The sequence below is a fragment of the Saccopteryx leptura genome, chromosome X (genome assembly GCF_036850995.1).
Source record: "Saccopteryx leptura isolate mSacLep1 chromosome X, mSacLep1_pri_phased_curated, whole genome shotgun sequence".
Taxonomy (NCBI): Eukaryota; Metazoa; Chordata; class Mammalia; order Chiroptera; family Emballonuridae; genus Saccopteryx; species Saccopteryx leptura.
The window spans coordinates 31,506,756-31,519,530 of record NC_089516.1 but is presented as its reverse complement, the minus strand read 5'-3'; the positions used below and the strand labels follow the sequence as shown (position 1 = coordinate 31,519,530).

The 12,775-nt window shown below is 36.1% G+C and overlaps 1 protein-coding gene across 3 annotated transcripts in view; it reads left to right on the top strand.

The window, feature by feature from the left end:
* Positions 1 to 10,252, top strand: part of RPGR (retinitis pigmentosa GTPase regulator) — a 50,766-nt gene extending 40,514 nt beyond the window's left edge. For 2 of the 3 annotated variants that reach the window (XM_066356981.1, XM_066356979.1), the window contains 4 exons: positions 3,092 to 3,259; positions 4,677 to 4,734; positions 6,257 to 6,348; positions 9,614 to 10,252. In XM_066356981.1, coding sequence (XP_066213078.1) covers positions 3,092 to 3,259; positions 4,677 to 4,734; positions 6,257 to 6,348; positions 9,614 to 9,817 — 522 coding nt within the window. In that variant the 3' untranslated portion in view covers positions 9,818 to 10,252. The remainder of the gene's footprint in view (positions 1 to 3,091; positions 3,260 to 4,676; positions 4,735 to 6,256; positions 6,349 to 9,613) is intronic. The other variant, XM_066356980.1, reaches the window with a different exon arrangement.
* The last annotated feature ends 2,523 nt before the right edge of the window (positions 10,253 to 12,775 follow it).

Below are 12,775 nucleotides of genomic sequence, written 5' to 3'. Positions count from 1 at the left end.
CCCCATTTTACAGGTAGACGGTAAAGTACATGAATTAGGCACCTTGCTCAGGCCATGACTAATGGAGAAATACTTGGAAAGCAGTGCTTAGGTCATTGAATTAAATCTATAACCACTGTCTATAGACACAGTGATTTCTAGTGTAATTAAAACATGAGTTTATGTGTTAACTCTTTTTGCCCTAAAGAAATCTTGAAATTGAGATTTAAAAACATGCACTTTTCCCATCTGATATGACTTAGATATAAAGTTTTGTGTTCTATTGGCCTATTTGGAAAACATTTTCTATCGTATATGACATTAGCTTAAAATTTTATGCCTTATACTTCTTTTTTAAACATTAAAAAATTCCTTTGAAATTAATACACACATAGGAAAGTATATATCTCATACATGTATAACTCAGTGAATATCCCACACACCGAACACACCCATATAGTTACTAATCAGATTAAAGAAAATCAGAGTGTTGGCTTCCCAGAAGCTCCCCTTCAAACCTCTTCCACCATTTCCCACCCATCCTCCCAAGGGTGACCACTAGGCTGACATCTGAGAGCAATCTCTAGTTTTTAAAGCATGCAATGTGATTGTATTCTTAAGCAAACTAAAACCTTAGGAGGAATGTTTGGTTTCTTGACATTTCCCATAAGAAATGTAAAAAGCAGTGCACTGGGCCAGACCAAAGACTGCAGCTCCCTGTGCTGTATCTGACCAATGAAACAAGGGTCCTTTCGTGGGAACCACCCCATGCACTTCTTTACTGTGATCTTAACAAACATGAATTTCCACTGACCACTCAAGACTAACTCTTTACTTCTTATGTGGTGCTGGTGATAAGAATGTATTTAAACTTTATCCTTTCTTTTATAAAATGACAGTATTCTACCAATCTCTCCTAAATTGTTTCAGTTTGAAGGTAAGTGCTATATGTGATTTAAAGTAGTTGTCCAAATGTGTATAGATTAATTTTAAACGTGTTTAATAAGTGCAAAGTGCTACAATTGATGTTGTAATTTCTAGTGAAAATATCATTTTCTAAGAGTTTTCTCAAATTTAGAAAATGATGTAGTTTTATCGTTTGTCGTTGTTATAGATTTTCATAAAGTTAATGAGTAAAATTGTACTTCATTATTAAAAAAACTGAATGTTTTGCTTATTTCTAAAATAAGGTGAAATTCCACGTTTTCTTTTATAATAGGATGATACTCTAAGGTTACATTAATGCCTTGGCTTAGTTAACTGGTACAATTAGAGTTGACCCAGGTGCTAATTAGCCAAACTCTCCAAGTAATGAGGATTTTGCTGGAACACAGCTCACTGACTTTCCCTCTCGGAGATGGAAAGGCTGAGTGAAATTCTCTGTGTCAGGAGCACTGTTATCTCTAGTTGGCCATCAATTATGAACATTTATGCCTACATCTGTTTATCAGCAGAAGTCTTAAATCTAGTAATCTTCCCATTCCTTTCCAAAGTCAAGCTGCCTGTGATCATTTTAGCTACCCATAATGTTCACCTGACTACACCTAATATATAAGTCACTTAGAGGGGAAATCATGCAAAAAAAAAAGAAAAGAAAACCTCAGAAGTTCTTGATTTTACCGTTTTTACTATTAATGAAGTGCATAAATGAAAAGCATAAGAAAAAACCCAATAAGGAGCCTAATAGTAGCTATCTTGTAATTAACCCTACCCAACCTAAACATGTTTACACTGGTACCCTGTTTCCCTCTACTGTGTTCCCCTCTTTCATGCACTACCTCATGACTTTTGATTAACCTAAGTCAAGCCTTCCCAGAGTAACTTCCGAAAATCGTTTAAATCTCAAGGCTTCACTTCTGGATTGCTTATCCTTAGGAGTGCTAATCAGCCACAACATTAGTGCTGCTGGCCTGATGATGCCACTTAGATCTGTTACCAAGGTGTCGAAAATAAACATATCCTCTTCCTAGCCTAAACACACTCACAGAAAGATGAAGCAAATAGAGCCAAGGTGAACTTTCTAAAAAGGTTCTTTGAGGGAATGAGTGGCACTGATAACTTATTGCCTTGCTTATTTTAGGGGTCATTTTACCATTAGTGAAGTGCATAAATGAAAAGCATAAGAAAAAATTCAATAGGGAGCCTAATCTCTTACTGACAAACAATAACCAGTGTTGCTCCCCAAATATGAAACTGTAAAAAAAAAGAAAAACTCAATATAAAAATGAAGATAAAACTAATGTTTTCCACCTAAACTTAATAAGCATCACATGATTTACTCTCAGTCTATCAAATTCATAGACAAGCTGTTTTATAATTTGGATTAGCTGGACAAGAGTCGGGTAGACTAAGCTCCGCCTCAGATTAATTTTTCCTTTGCTGTAAATAAGAAAAAATAATTTGAACTGTTTATGTCTCTTTATGTTTTTTTCTGTAATGTAAATAATTATACTGCTCATGAAAAAGTGAATTGTACTTCTGAAATGATGTTAAATTCCTATGTTTTGGAAAATGAACATAATACATAGATATGATTATGTTATAATGCAACAGTAGGTAGAAAGCTTTTTAACATCTTTTAAGTTTAAAAACATTCTTTTGAAACAGCCCTGATATATTTAATTTTGTTTCCATGTTAATCTTTTCATAGGTGCTAATAGAATTTTGGGAATTCTTTTCATTAAAAATGCAATAAAGCAACAGGTGCATAATCCTTGGCAATATAGTAACTTGCTATGCAGGCAGTATAGATTATGCAGCTTTTAGTTCTTTTTTTAATGGTCTTTTTTTAATTAATTTTAATGGAGTGACATTGATCAATCAGGATACATAGGTTTAGAGAAAACATCTCCAGGTTATTTTGACATTTGATTATGTTGCATACCCATCACTCAAAGTCAAATTGTCTACAGTCACCTTCTATCTGGTTTTCTTTGTGCTGTTCCCCTCCCCCGACCCCCTCCCTCTCTTTCTTCCCCCCGTAACTATGCTTTTATTTCTTTGAATTCATATCCATGTGTTCTTTGAGATGGTATGAGTTATGACAGCAATAAAAATCTCTCTTTTTTCAAAAGAAAATCTAACTTTTCCCTGATTATCAATTTTGCCACAGAGTTGCAAACTTTCAGAAAAGGAAGAACCAGAAGATGAGGAAAAGGAAATTAATGAACCTCTGGAAGGCGAGAAGAAAGCTAAGGAAGATGATGAAAATGTTCCTGCAGATGACCACAGTGAAACCGGTGACACCTCAGTTGAAAAGGTATTAACAACCACTGAAAAGGTATGATGATATGTGCTTAAATCCTAAGAGAAAGTATATGTATTCTTTGGAATCTGCTTAAGGCAGATTCCAACATCCTTTGATAGCAGAGATATTTCTATGAATAATTTTGTTCACGCAAAGTTATGAATGAGGCAAACTTTGTTTCTAGCCCCCTTTCTGTAATTACTGGTAGCATTCTATTCCCTGCATGAGTGGAAATGAACTGATATGGGCCAGTATAGTATACTGTTGAAAAATGAATGAAGTTCAGCACCAGTGAACTTTCATCATTTTTGAAATGATGAAAATGCAAAACTAGGAGCACTATACTTGTGGCAGAAATGTGATGTCTGTGTGCCTGTGTACATGTGTGTATTTACATGTATATGGAGAAACTAAAGTTGTCACAGCAGTATTTGAGGCTGTGATCAGTTCTGCATAGTTGTAGTCTAGAAGGAATTATTTGTAGGACTAAAAGGAGGTATCAATGAAGAGAAAAAACCATCCTGAAGGTGAGCTAGGAACATCAAAATCATCTCTTCCATTTTGTAGTTTTGCCCAAGGGTGACCCTGCTGTGAGATAGTTGGTAGGTTTGAAATTATTCATTTGCTAAACACTACCCTGGATTAATTTCAGAGGTATGGAATTTGGAAATCAAAGTCAATGTCACTGTATTGGTTCATTTTCATTTTCATTATTTGGACCTCTTGTGCGAAACACTGAGTCAGTCATGCCTTCTCATTGACCGAACACTATTATCATTGTTCTAAGCAGGCTCCTCTTTCTTTATTGAAATTGATCCCCTTTTAGCCCCATTTCCCTTCACCCAGTCATAGACGACTATTGAAACATGTTTGTCCTTTTATTTAAATGTGTACTTGTAAAACATATTTTTTGTTTTGTTTACATGTGTTTTTAATTTACAAGATGGTATTGTGTTAGGTCATTATCTTTCTTGATTCCTTCTTTAACCAAGACTCCTTCCTCTCATTTAGAAAAAAAAAAAAGTGGTCTATTAGTTAATTCTTTGTTTGTTTTGTTTTTTGTTTGTTTCTAGAGGGAGTGAAGGATTCTGTTAATAAGGAGATTTATGAATTACAGTTAGGGATGGTTTCTAAATTCTTTAACAAAGAACTCATTAAACTCCAATTTGGCATTGTCAAATTCTGAGCTAAATCATATACCGATTAATATTTCTGAATATTCTTTTAGTAGAATACTTGAATAATACAATTATTTTAATTATACAGTTTTAAGCTAGGAGTGATTTAGCAATCACTCAGCATCTTAGGCAAAAGCTCAGCAAAGTGAAGTAATTGTCACATGTTTATGTTAATAGCTAGAGGTTGACTCTGGAACCTTGCTTAAAAAGCAAGACTAGATTTTCTAGCACAAATATGTTTTTTGTTATTATTGTTTCTTTATTGTTTATAGGACAAAAAAACCGACCAAGAGGAACTGGCCATTTGTGAATACAATGAAAATCCAAAAGGTGTGAGCACATTTGATTTCAATATATACTTTTAGAAAGGCTAGATATATAACACACATACATATGTATATATATGCCTTTACTGAATAATTATAGCTTACACACATGTATTCTATTTTATGCTTTTTACTTTTACATGACCCTTATAACGAGCTATGAAATATATGACATGAGTTTTTTTCTCATTGATAACCACCACTGCTTCTTCACATAAAAATATTCACACTACTCCTAGTTGTTCATATGTCAGTGTCAAGTAGTTTAGGACAGCCTTTTCTTTTTTTTTTTCAGAGACAGAGGGAGAGGTATAGGTAGGGACAGACAGAGAGAATGGAGAGAGATGAGAAGCATCAGTCATCAGTTTTTCGTTGCGACACCTTAGTTGTTCATTGATTGCTTTCTCATATGTGCCTCGACCATGGGCCTTCAGCAGACCAAGTTAACACCTTGGGTCCAAGCTGGTGAGCTTTGCTCAAACCAGATGAGCCTGCGCTCAAGCTGGTGACCTTGGGGTCTCGAACCTGGGCCCTCCGCATCCCAGTCTGACACTCTATCCACTGCGCCACCGCCTGGCCAGGCTCAATCAGTAGTATTAAATTGAACTTTTGCCCCAAATTTCAATTTATGTCTATGGTAAGCACTGCCAGACCCCATTGCCAATGACCAGCCTGGCCTAGAGCCACAGCGAGCCATCTACTTATTTCCTTCAGACCCCAGACCTGACTCTTTGATCTTACCATAGACATTTGAGAGGAATCTTTTCCCAGGCCTAGCAGTTGGTGTCAGAGAACAAGTGCCACAGATTAACGATCTACGTTTTCTACACCCAAATCATCTGTGTTTTTGTTTTACAACCCCTATATTATGTTGCCATACCATCACATCACAATGTGATTTTTACTGTGTTCTCATTAGAAATAACTGTCATAATAAGAGATACTTGATCTGAACTTAAGCAGAAAAGGAACTTGTATAGAAAGAGTAGTTTTAGAATATTTTAAGAAAAATATTAAAATATTTATCATCTCTTAAGTTTTCTTAGTGTATAGCCTAAACTGTTAAAGAGAAGTTTAATGTAATATTTAAATAGTTGATCATATAAATTAAAAGAATGCATATGCTTCATGAGTATACTTTAAAGATCATTATTTAACTATATAACTTATGGTTTAATTTGGAACACAAAAATAACATGCCCATTTGTAAAATAATTTAATTATAAGTAGGTTAATTTTACAAAGGTAATTTATATTTTACAGAAGTCTCTCCTAACATTTCCTGTAACCTTTGTAACTATATTTGGCCTCCTCAACTTTTACTGCATTGGTCAGGTCATTCTGGGCTTTTTGCCTTAACTCAGCATTTCAGAAAGTATGCAGTATAGGCCATTTCCATTACTCCAGTGATATGATGTTTTATTATTACTCAATAATTCAGAGTTGATAGAGTTTCACTGAAAGCATTATGACTTTTCTTTTTCTCATTAGTTAGGAAACATTTTTCTAAATATATTCTATTTTAGGAAACGTGTCTGAGCTTGCAAAGAGCAGCTCTTCAGAAATCCTAGAAAATACTGAATCCATACCAGCTAAAGGCATGAAAGCATCAAAGAAGGTAAGTGAAATAAACTTCTTATTTTAGTATTATGGACAAAGTACTGAATTGCTCCTACCTTTTGGTGATCCACATAATTTAACTCCCTTAGTATGAGTTTTTATGTCCAGAAATGTGAATAATTTCAGGTGATGTTTCATTTTTTTTTTTTTTTTTTCTGAAGCTGGAAACGGGGAGAGACAGACAGATTCCCGCATGCGCCCGACCGGGATCCACCCGGCACGCCCACCAGGGGCGATGCTCTGCCCACCGGGGGGCGATGCTCTGCCCCTCTGGGGCGTTGCTCTGCCGCGACCAGAGCCACTCTAGCGCCTGGGGCAGAGGCCAAGGAGCCATCCCCAGCGCCCGGGCCATCTTTGCTCCAGTGGAGCCTTGGCTGCGGGAGGGGAAGAGAGAGACAGAGAGGAAGGAGGTGGGGGTGGAGAAGCAAATGGGCGCTTCTCCTATGTGCCCTGGCTGGGAATCGAACCCGGGTCCCCCGCATGCCAGGCCGACGCTCTACTGCTGAGCCAACCGGCCAGGGCCAATGTTTCATATTTTTAACATGCATATTTATTTATTAAGTTATGTATGACTCAGGTGTTTCTGTCAAAATCTAATAACGTACTTATTTCCATCATCCTGTTCCTCCTGATTTGTCATACAATAAAAGATTCACAGAAGAACTTTATTGCTTAAAGTATAAGAGTATAATGATCATGAATGTCTAGAAGGGGGTAAGGCTAAGCCAAGAAATAGAGAGGATAAATGAAAAAATAAAGATTGTTGTGCTTAGAAAACATTACAGCATGCTACTCCAGTCTCTCAGGATGACTGATACCTCTTTTGTAGTTGTTAAAAGTCTGATGAATACATTTCTTCTTGAAAGTAAGTTGCTCTTTTCACTTTAAGAACATTCTTTAATCATGAGACCATCTGTCAGGATTGAAGAGGAGACATGGAAGGGGGGGGAGGCCTTGTTAATTCCTATTCAACCTTCAGGTCTCAGCTTAAATGTCATTTCCATACACGGGCCTTTTGTGACCAGCAGCACTTATATAAATTATTATGTTCTATTCTTTCATATAACTCTCTTTTTGTATCCTTTTTAATACTTATCACAATTTGCAATTGCATAGTCATTTGTATATCTATTTGCTTTATGCCTCTTTCCCCACTGGCCTTCAACTCCATTGGGACAGAAATGATAATCTGTCTTGCTTTTCCCATGTATCCTCACACACTTATCAGTTTCTGGTACATGGTAAATGCTCAGTAAATATTTTTGGTTGACAATGAATTGAAAAATATAAAGGAGTACAGAAGAGGAAAGGGTGAAGGTGTGAAACCAGGAGCCATCCTTAGCGTAGTAAACAGCCTGTATTTTGCCATCTTTGGAGGTATATGCCACTCTGAAATTCCTTCCAGAATTACTCTAGAAATTTCAACTGTTATTTTGGCCCTGATCCTATATTGTTATCTTTTACTAAAAATTACTTCATGATCATTTTTATCTTTATAAAAATTATCTCATACATGTGGATTATTATACCCAAAAGGTAATTGTGACATGGCTCAAAGGACACATTAGAATTATTTTTAGAATTATAACAGATTATCATCAGAACATTTGATCAAGGTTTAGGAACTTTTTAAATTCTCTGTCTAGTAGACCAGAACATTTAACAGACTATACTATGATTCATAGCATCCCTGTAAATATTTAAATTTTTTTTTTTCGATTATAACAGCTCAAGGAAAGGCTCTGGAAAAGAAAATCAAATACGAGGGAGGAAGATGAAAAGTTAAAGAGTCAGGAGACATAAAAACCTAAGGAGAGGAAAAGTGAAGCAGGGAGAAAAAAAGAGAGAATTACACAGCTCTGACCTAATGTATTCTAGAATACGTGATCAAGTTTCAGGAAGTTTTCAGGCTCTCCAGTCTGCAGCACTGCCTGTGGGTGGTGCGATTTGGATGTACAGGACAGGAGAGGGCCAAGCCCGGAAGGAATGCTGTGTAGGAGGCAGAATAGCATACACCTGTAGGAGTAGACCAAGATGGGCAGCCAAGCGCCAGCACCAGTGAATAGGACAAAGGGAGGATTAGGCCAGGATAAGGGCCAGGCTGAAGAATTCATTCTTCAACATTGATTCTGCTTAAATTCTCATTTATACCTAATGGAAAAATATATTTCAGTAAATATACATTTTCTTGTTTAAAAGAAAGAAACAAAAGGTAATGAAAATTATATTTAACAAATCAAGCAGTAATAAACATATCCCCTACTTGAGGAATATGCTGTTAGTCTACATATTTTTAAAAGGAAATAAGATAATTTAAATGAGATTTTTTTAAAAAATCATTCCCACATATTTTTCTCTACAGTATCTCTAACTTATTTATACTACCCAAGCCAAATAAATCAAATTGTTTTTAAAACTTGGAAAAATGGTTCATTAACCTATATCAAAATAAATCAAAATAAATATGTGTTTGAGATTTTGCATTTTGCTTCCATTAATTAGACAGACACTATAAGGATAATCTAAAAAGGGGGGAAAAGAAAGAATTGCACTCTTTGTGTCTACAAGACAGAATTCACCACTGAATTTTGTTTTGATGATTTTAAATGTTTCAGATAACCAGGTTAGGACCTATGACTTTTAATTGGAAGCAGAGATCTTTTGGTGGGTGATTGTTATATCTCCAAATTACCAAATATTGCATTTCTAAACTATAGTCAATGCTGATTATTTGGACACACAGTTAGCTACTGAGAAAATTGTGTTATTGACTTGATTTCCTTCCACATTTAATAAGCCAATTAAAAAAAGCAGTAAACTTATCAGTTGTTATAAAGAATTTCTTTCTGTTATGAAATTAGTTTATCCATGTAATTATTTAGCATATATTAATTGGGTACCTCTTATGTGCCAGGCACAGGGCTAGAGGCTGCAGATACAGAGGTTAACTATCCAGTGCTACTTTGAAGTCAGTAGAGTTCTTACTCATTGTCATTATAATAAATAAAAGAGTCTGAGATGAGAATTTTGCTATTAAAAGAACACATGTGGATTCTTGCCTTTCCTAGCAACTACCTTCTCACTGCCATGTTTCAGCTAGTTTCTAAAGGACGAATCATGATTGTTATTAGTAAAAGAAAAGCAGCTTACAGATGCTAAGAATGCACATATTGTGCCCCATAAAGATGTTGAAAATTATACTCCCCAAATAGTATTAAGTGAATATTTCACATACTGAAATAAATTCTTTGTGTTTTTTCTAGACTTTCCTTTTTAAAAGACTGTCATTGATGAGTCTGAAAAATATGCCGAGTGATAATGAGCCACTTCGAGAAACAAAATCAGTAGGAGAGCCAGCAGAGTTTAAAAATAAGAAGGAGCTTAAAAAGAACATCACTGGGAAAAATACTCAGGATGTTTCTCCCTCAAATAATGAGAAAGCATCAAAATCCTGTGTAATACTTTAAATATATATTTATGAAGTTACCAGGCATATTCTAATTTATACTTGAATAACATGACTTCTATAAGAATGTTTCTGATAACAAACTTGAAGATATAAGTTAATAATATGTTTTATTTGGTTTGAATAATATGACCAGTTTTGATATTTATTTATGCTAATATTTTTGACAAGCAATTTCAAAATACGTGTATCTCAAACTCTCCGAGTATTGTGGCCTTAACTGTTCAGTGTTCCATAAAAGTATATTTTTTATATGTGAAGGTTAAATTAAGACATTGCACAGTTTTTGCTAAATAATTTTACATCTTATAATTTAATAAGGCAATATCTACAACCTTAAGACACTGTAACAGTTTGTAATGTATTTGCAAGTTTTAAAATGTGAATCAAACTTGTTATTGAGCATCTTTCAATAAATATCTGGTTGATTTCACTGTTTAAATGGGTGACTATGTAGGAAATATTGGGGGTGCTTGGAGTTACCAGTTGATAAAATGGGAGCAGAAAATCTCATTTTAAAGTACTGAAAGTCATAAAAAGCTTTTACCTCTAAGTAAAGGAAATTTCAGTATAAATATGTAAACAGTACATCCTGATAGAGAAACTGTATTGAAATTTCTTTGCCTCCCACTCCTTTCATCAGGGAGGTGATTTGGCATAAGGACATTGCAGATTATGTGGTCTGATCTGGAGTGTTTGACCATACCGCAGATTGCCACCACAGGAGAACCAAACAGAGCCAGCCTTGCTATTTCAGCTATATCTAGCACTGGCAGTTGTAACCAAGGTTGGCTATATCACACAGTGCTCTGCCACATGAATAGAAAGGGTAAAGCTGTTAAGTGTACACTGATAGAGACATTGCTTTCCTGTGCTCACAAATGATGCTTATTTAATAGAGCAAACTACTTTCATTTTCCCCACTCTAGCTTCTAAACATTTTCTTCTTCAACCACAGTGACCATTGCCCCCATTTAAACAAAGAAAAAGAAACACAGTGGATGTGATTTTGACATCTTACAAAGTAGCCCTCTGTATGTATACATTACATTTAGTGGAATTCTAATTTTATTAAAGGTGAATTTAATAAAATGTTTTACTATTACCACTTACAATAATAGTACAGCATGAAAAAATACTTTGCCAAAATATAAACTATAGGGGCCAAATGAAAATTAAACTTACAGATAGGACTAACTCATGCCCGTTATGGTAGGCAGAATTCTAAGATGGCCCTCAAGTTTCTAACTTGCTGATACACTTACCCTGAATAATCGCTTCCCCTTGAGTGTGATTGGGACCAGTGAATATGGTGATAACACTCCATTGCTTAGTTTACATTATATGGAAAAGGTGAAAGTTTTTATATATGTAAGTAAAATCCCTAATCTGTTTAAGCAAAAGGGAAATAACCCTAGGTGGGCATGACCTAATCAGGTGAGCCCTTTTAAAGAGGCTTTAGAAAGCAGAAATGGAGTAAGTTCAAGATGTAGAGATGCTTTCCTCTTGGCCTCGAAGAAACAAAACTGCCACATTATAGAGAGGGCCATGTGCCAGGGAATGGTTGAAAGCCTCTAGGACAGCGGTTCTCAACCTGTGGGTCGCGACCCCGGCGGGGGTCGAAAGACCAAAACACAGGGGTCGCCTAAAGCCATCGGAAATACATATTTTATTTTAAAATGTATAATAAATATGTATTTTCCAATGGCTTTAGGCGACCCCTGTGTTTTGGTCGTTCGAACCGCTGCTCTAGGATCTGAGAGCCCCCACCCTACAATTGCAAGGTACTGAATTCTGCTAACAAGAAGAAGCCTGGAAGAAGGTACCTATCCTCAGATGAGACCACAGCACTGGCTGATACCTTGACTGAAGTCTTGTGAGGCCCTGAGTAGAGGACCCAGTAAAGCAATGTCCAGGCTCCTGACCCATGAAAACAGTGATGTAGTAAATATATGTAGATTTAATCCACTAAGTCAGTGGTTCTCAAATTTTTTGAAGTCGGGGTGCATTTAAAATCCTACAAATAATTGTAGGCACACTATATACAAATTTCTGAGAAATATGTTATAATAATTAAGTCAAATATTAAAGAAAATATAAAGTCCAAGTGTGCTTTTTATGGTAATTAAATGAAATAAATACAACAAAATTGAATTTATTCTGACATTAAAAAAACATTTTTATGTTACATTTTTTGAGTTATGCTTTTTAGAATTTGGTTAAATTTAAAAGGGTTAAAATAAAAAAAGACAAAATTATCTTTTTATAGATATAGATACATTCTCAGTAAGATTTAGTAAATTCAGCAGGTACCGGCGCAAATGTGTTAAGTTTTTTCATTCTTGTGTTTATGAGAAACATGAGACTGATGTGTCCTAGCAATTTCTTCAATGTTTGGGCATATATTTGAAAAGCAAACTCTCATTTCCTCATCAATACATTGAAGAATTCCTCTCTTTTTTGCTCTTGTGTTGAGTGCAGAAAACCCCCACCATACATATCATCTTAACTTTACACCAAACAAAAGATAGAAGAAACTTGCCTCCAGTCTTTCCAGGGAACATAGGGGGTAGTGTAAAGCACCACAGCTTAACAGCCTTTTGCAACCTAATCAGGCAAGTGAAGTGGGGGTTGGGCAGACTGTCAGCTTACAACCAATTCCCCACACCTGTCCCCCAAAAATCTAAACTCTAAAAACCCTGTTGGCCCTGGCTGGTTGGCTCAGTGGTAGAGCGTCAGCCCGGGCGTGCAGGAGTCCCGGGTTCGATTCCTGGGCAGGGCACACAGGAGAAGCACCCATCTGCTCCACCCCTCCCCCTCTCCTTCCTCTCTGTCTCTCTCTTCCCCTCCTGCAGCCAAGGCTCCATTGGAGCAAAGTTTGCCCAGGCACTGAGGATGGCTCTGTGGCCCCTGCCTCAGGCACTAGAGTGGCTCTGGTCACAACAGAGCGACGCCCCAG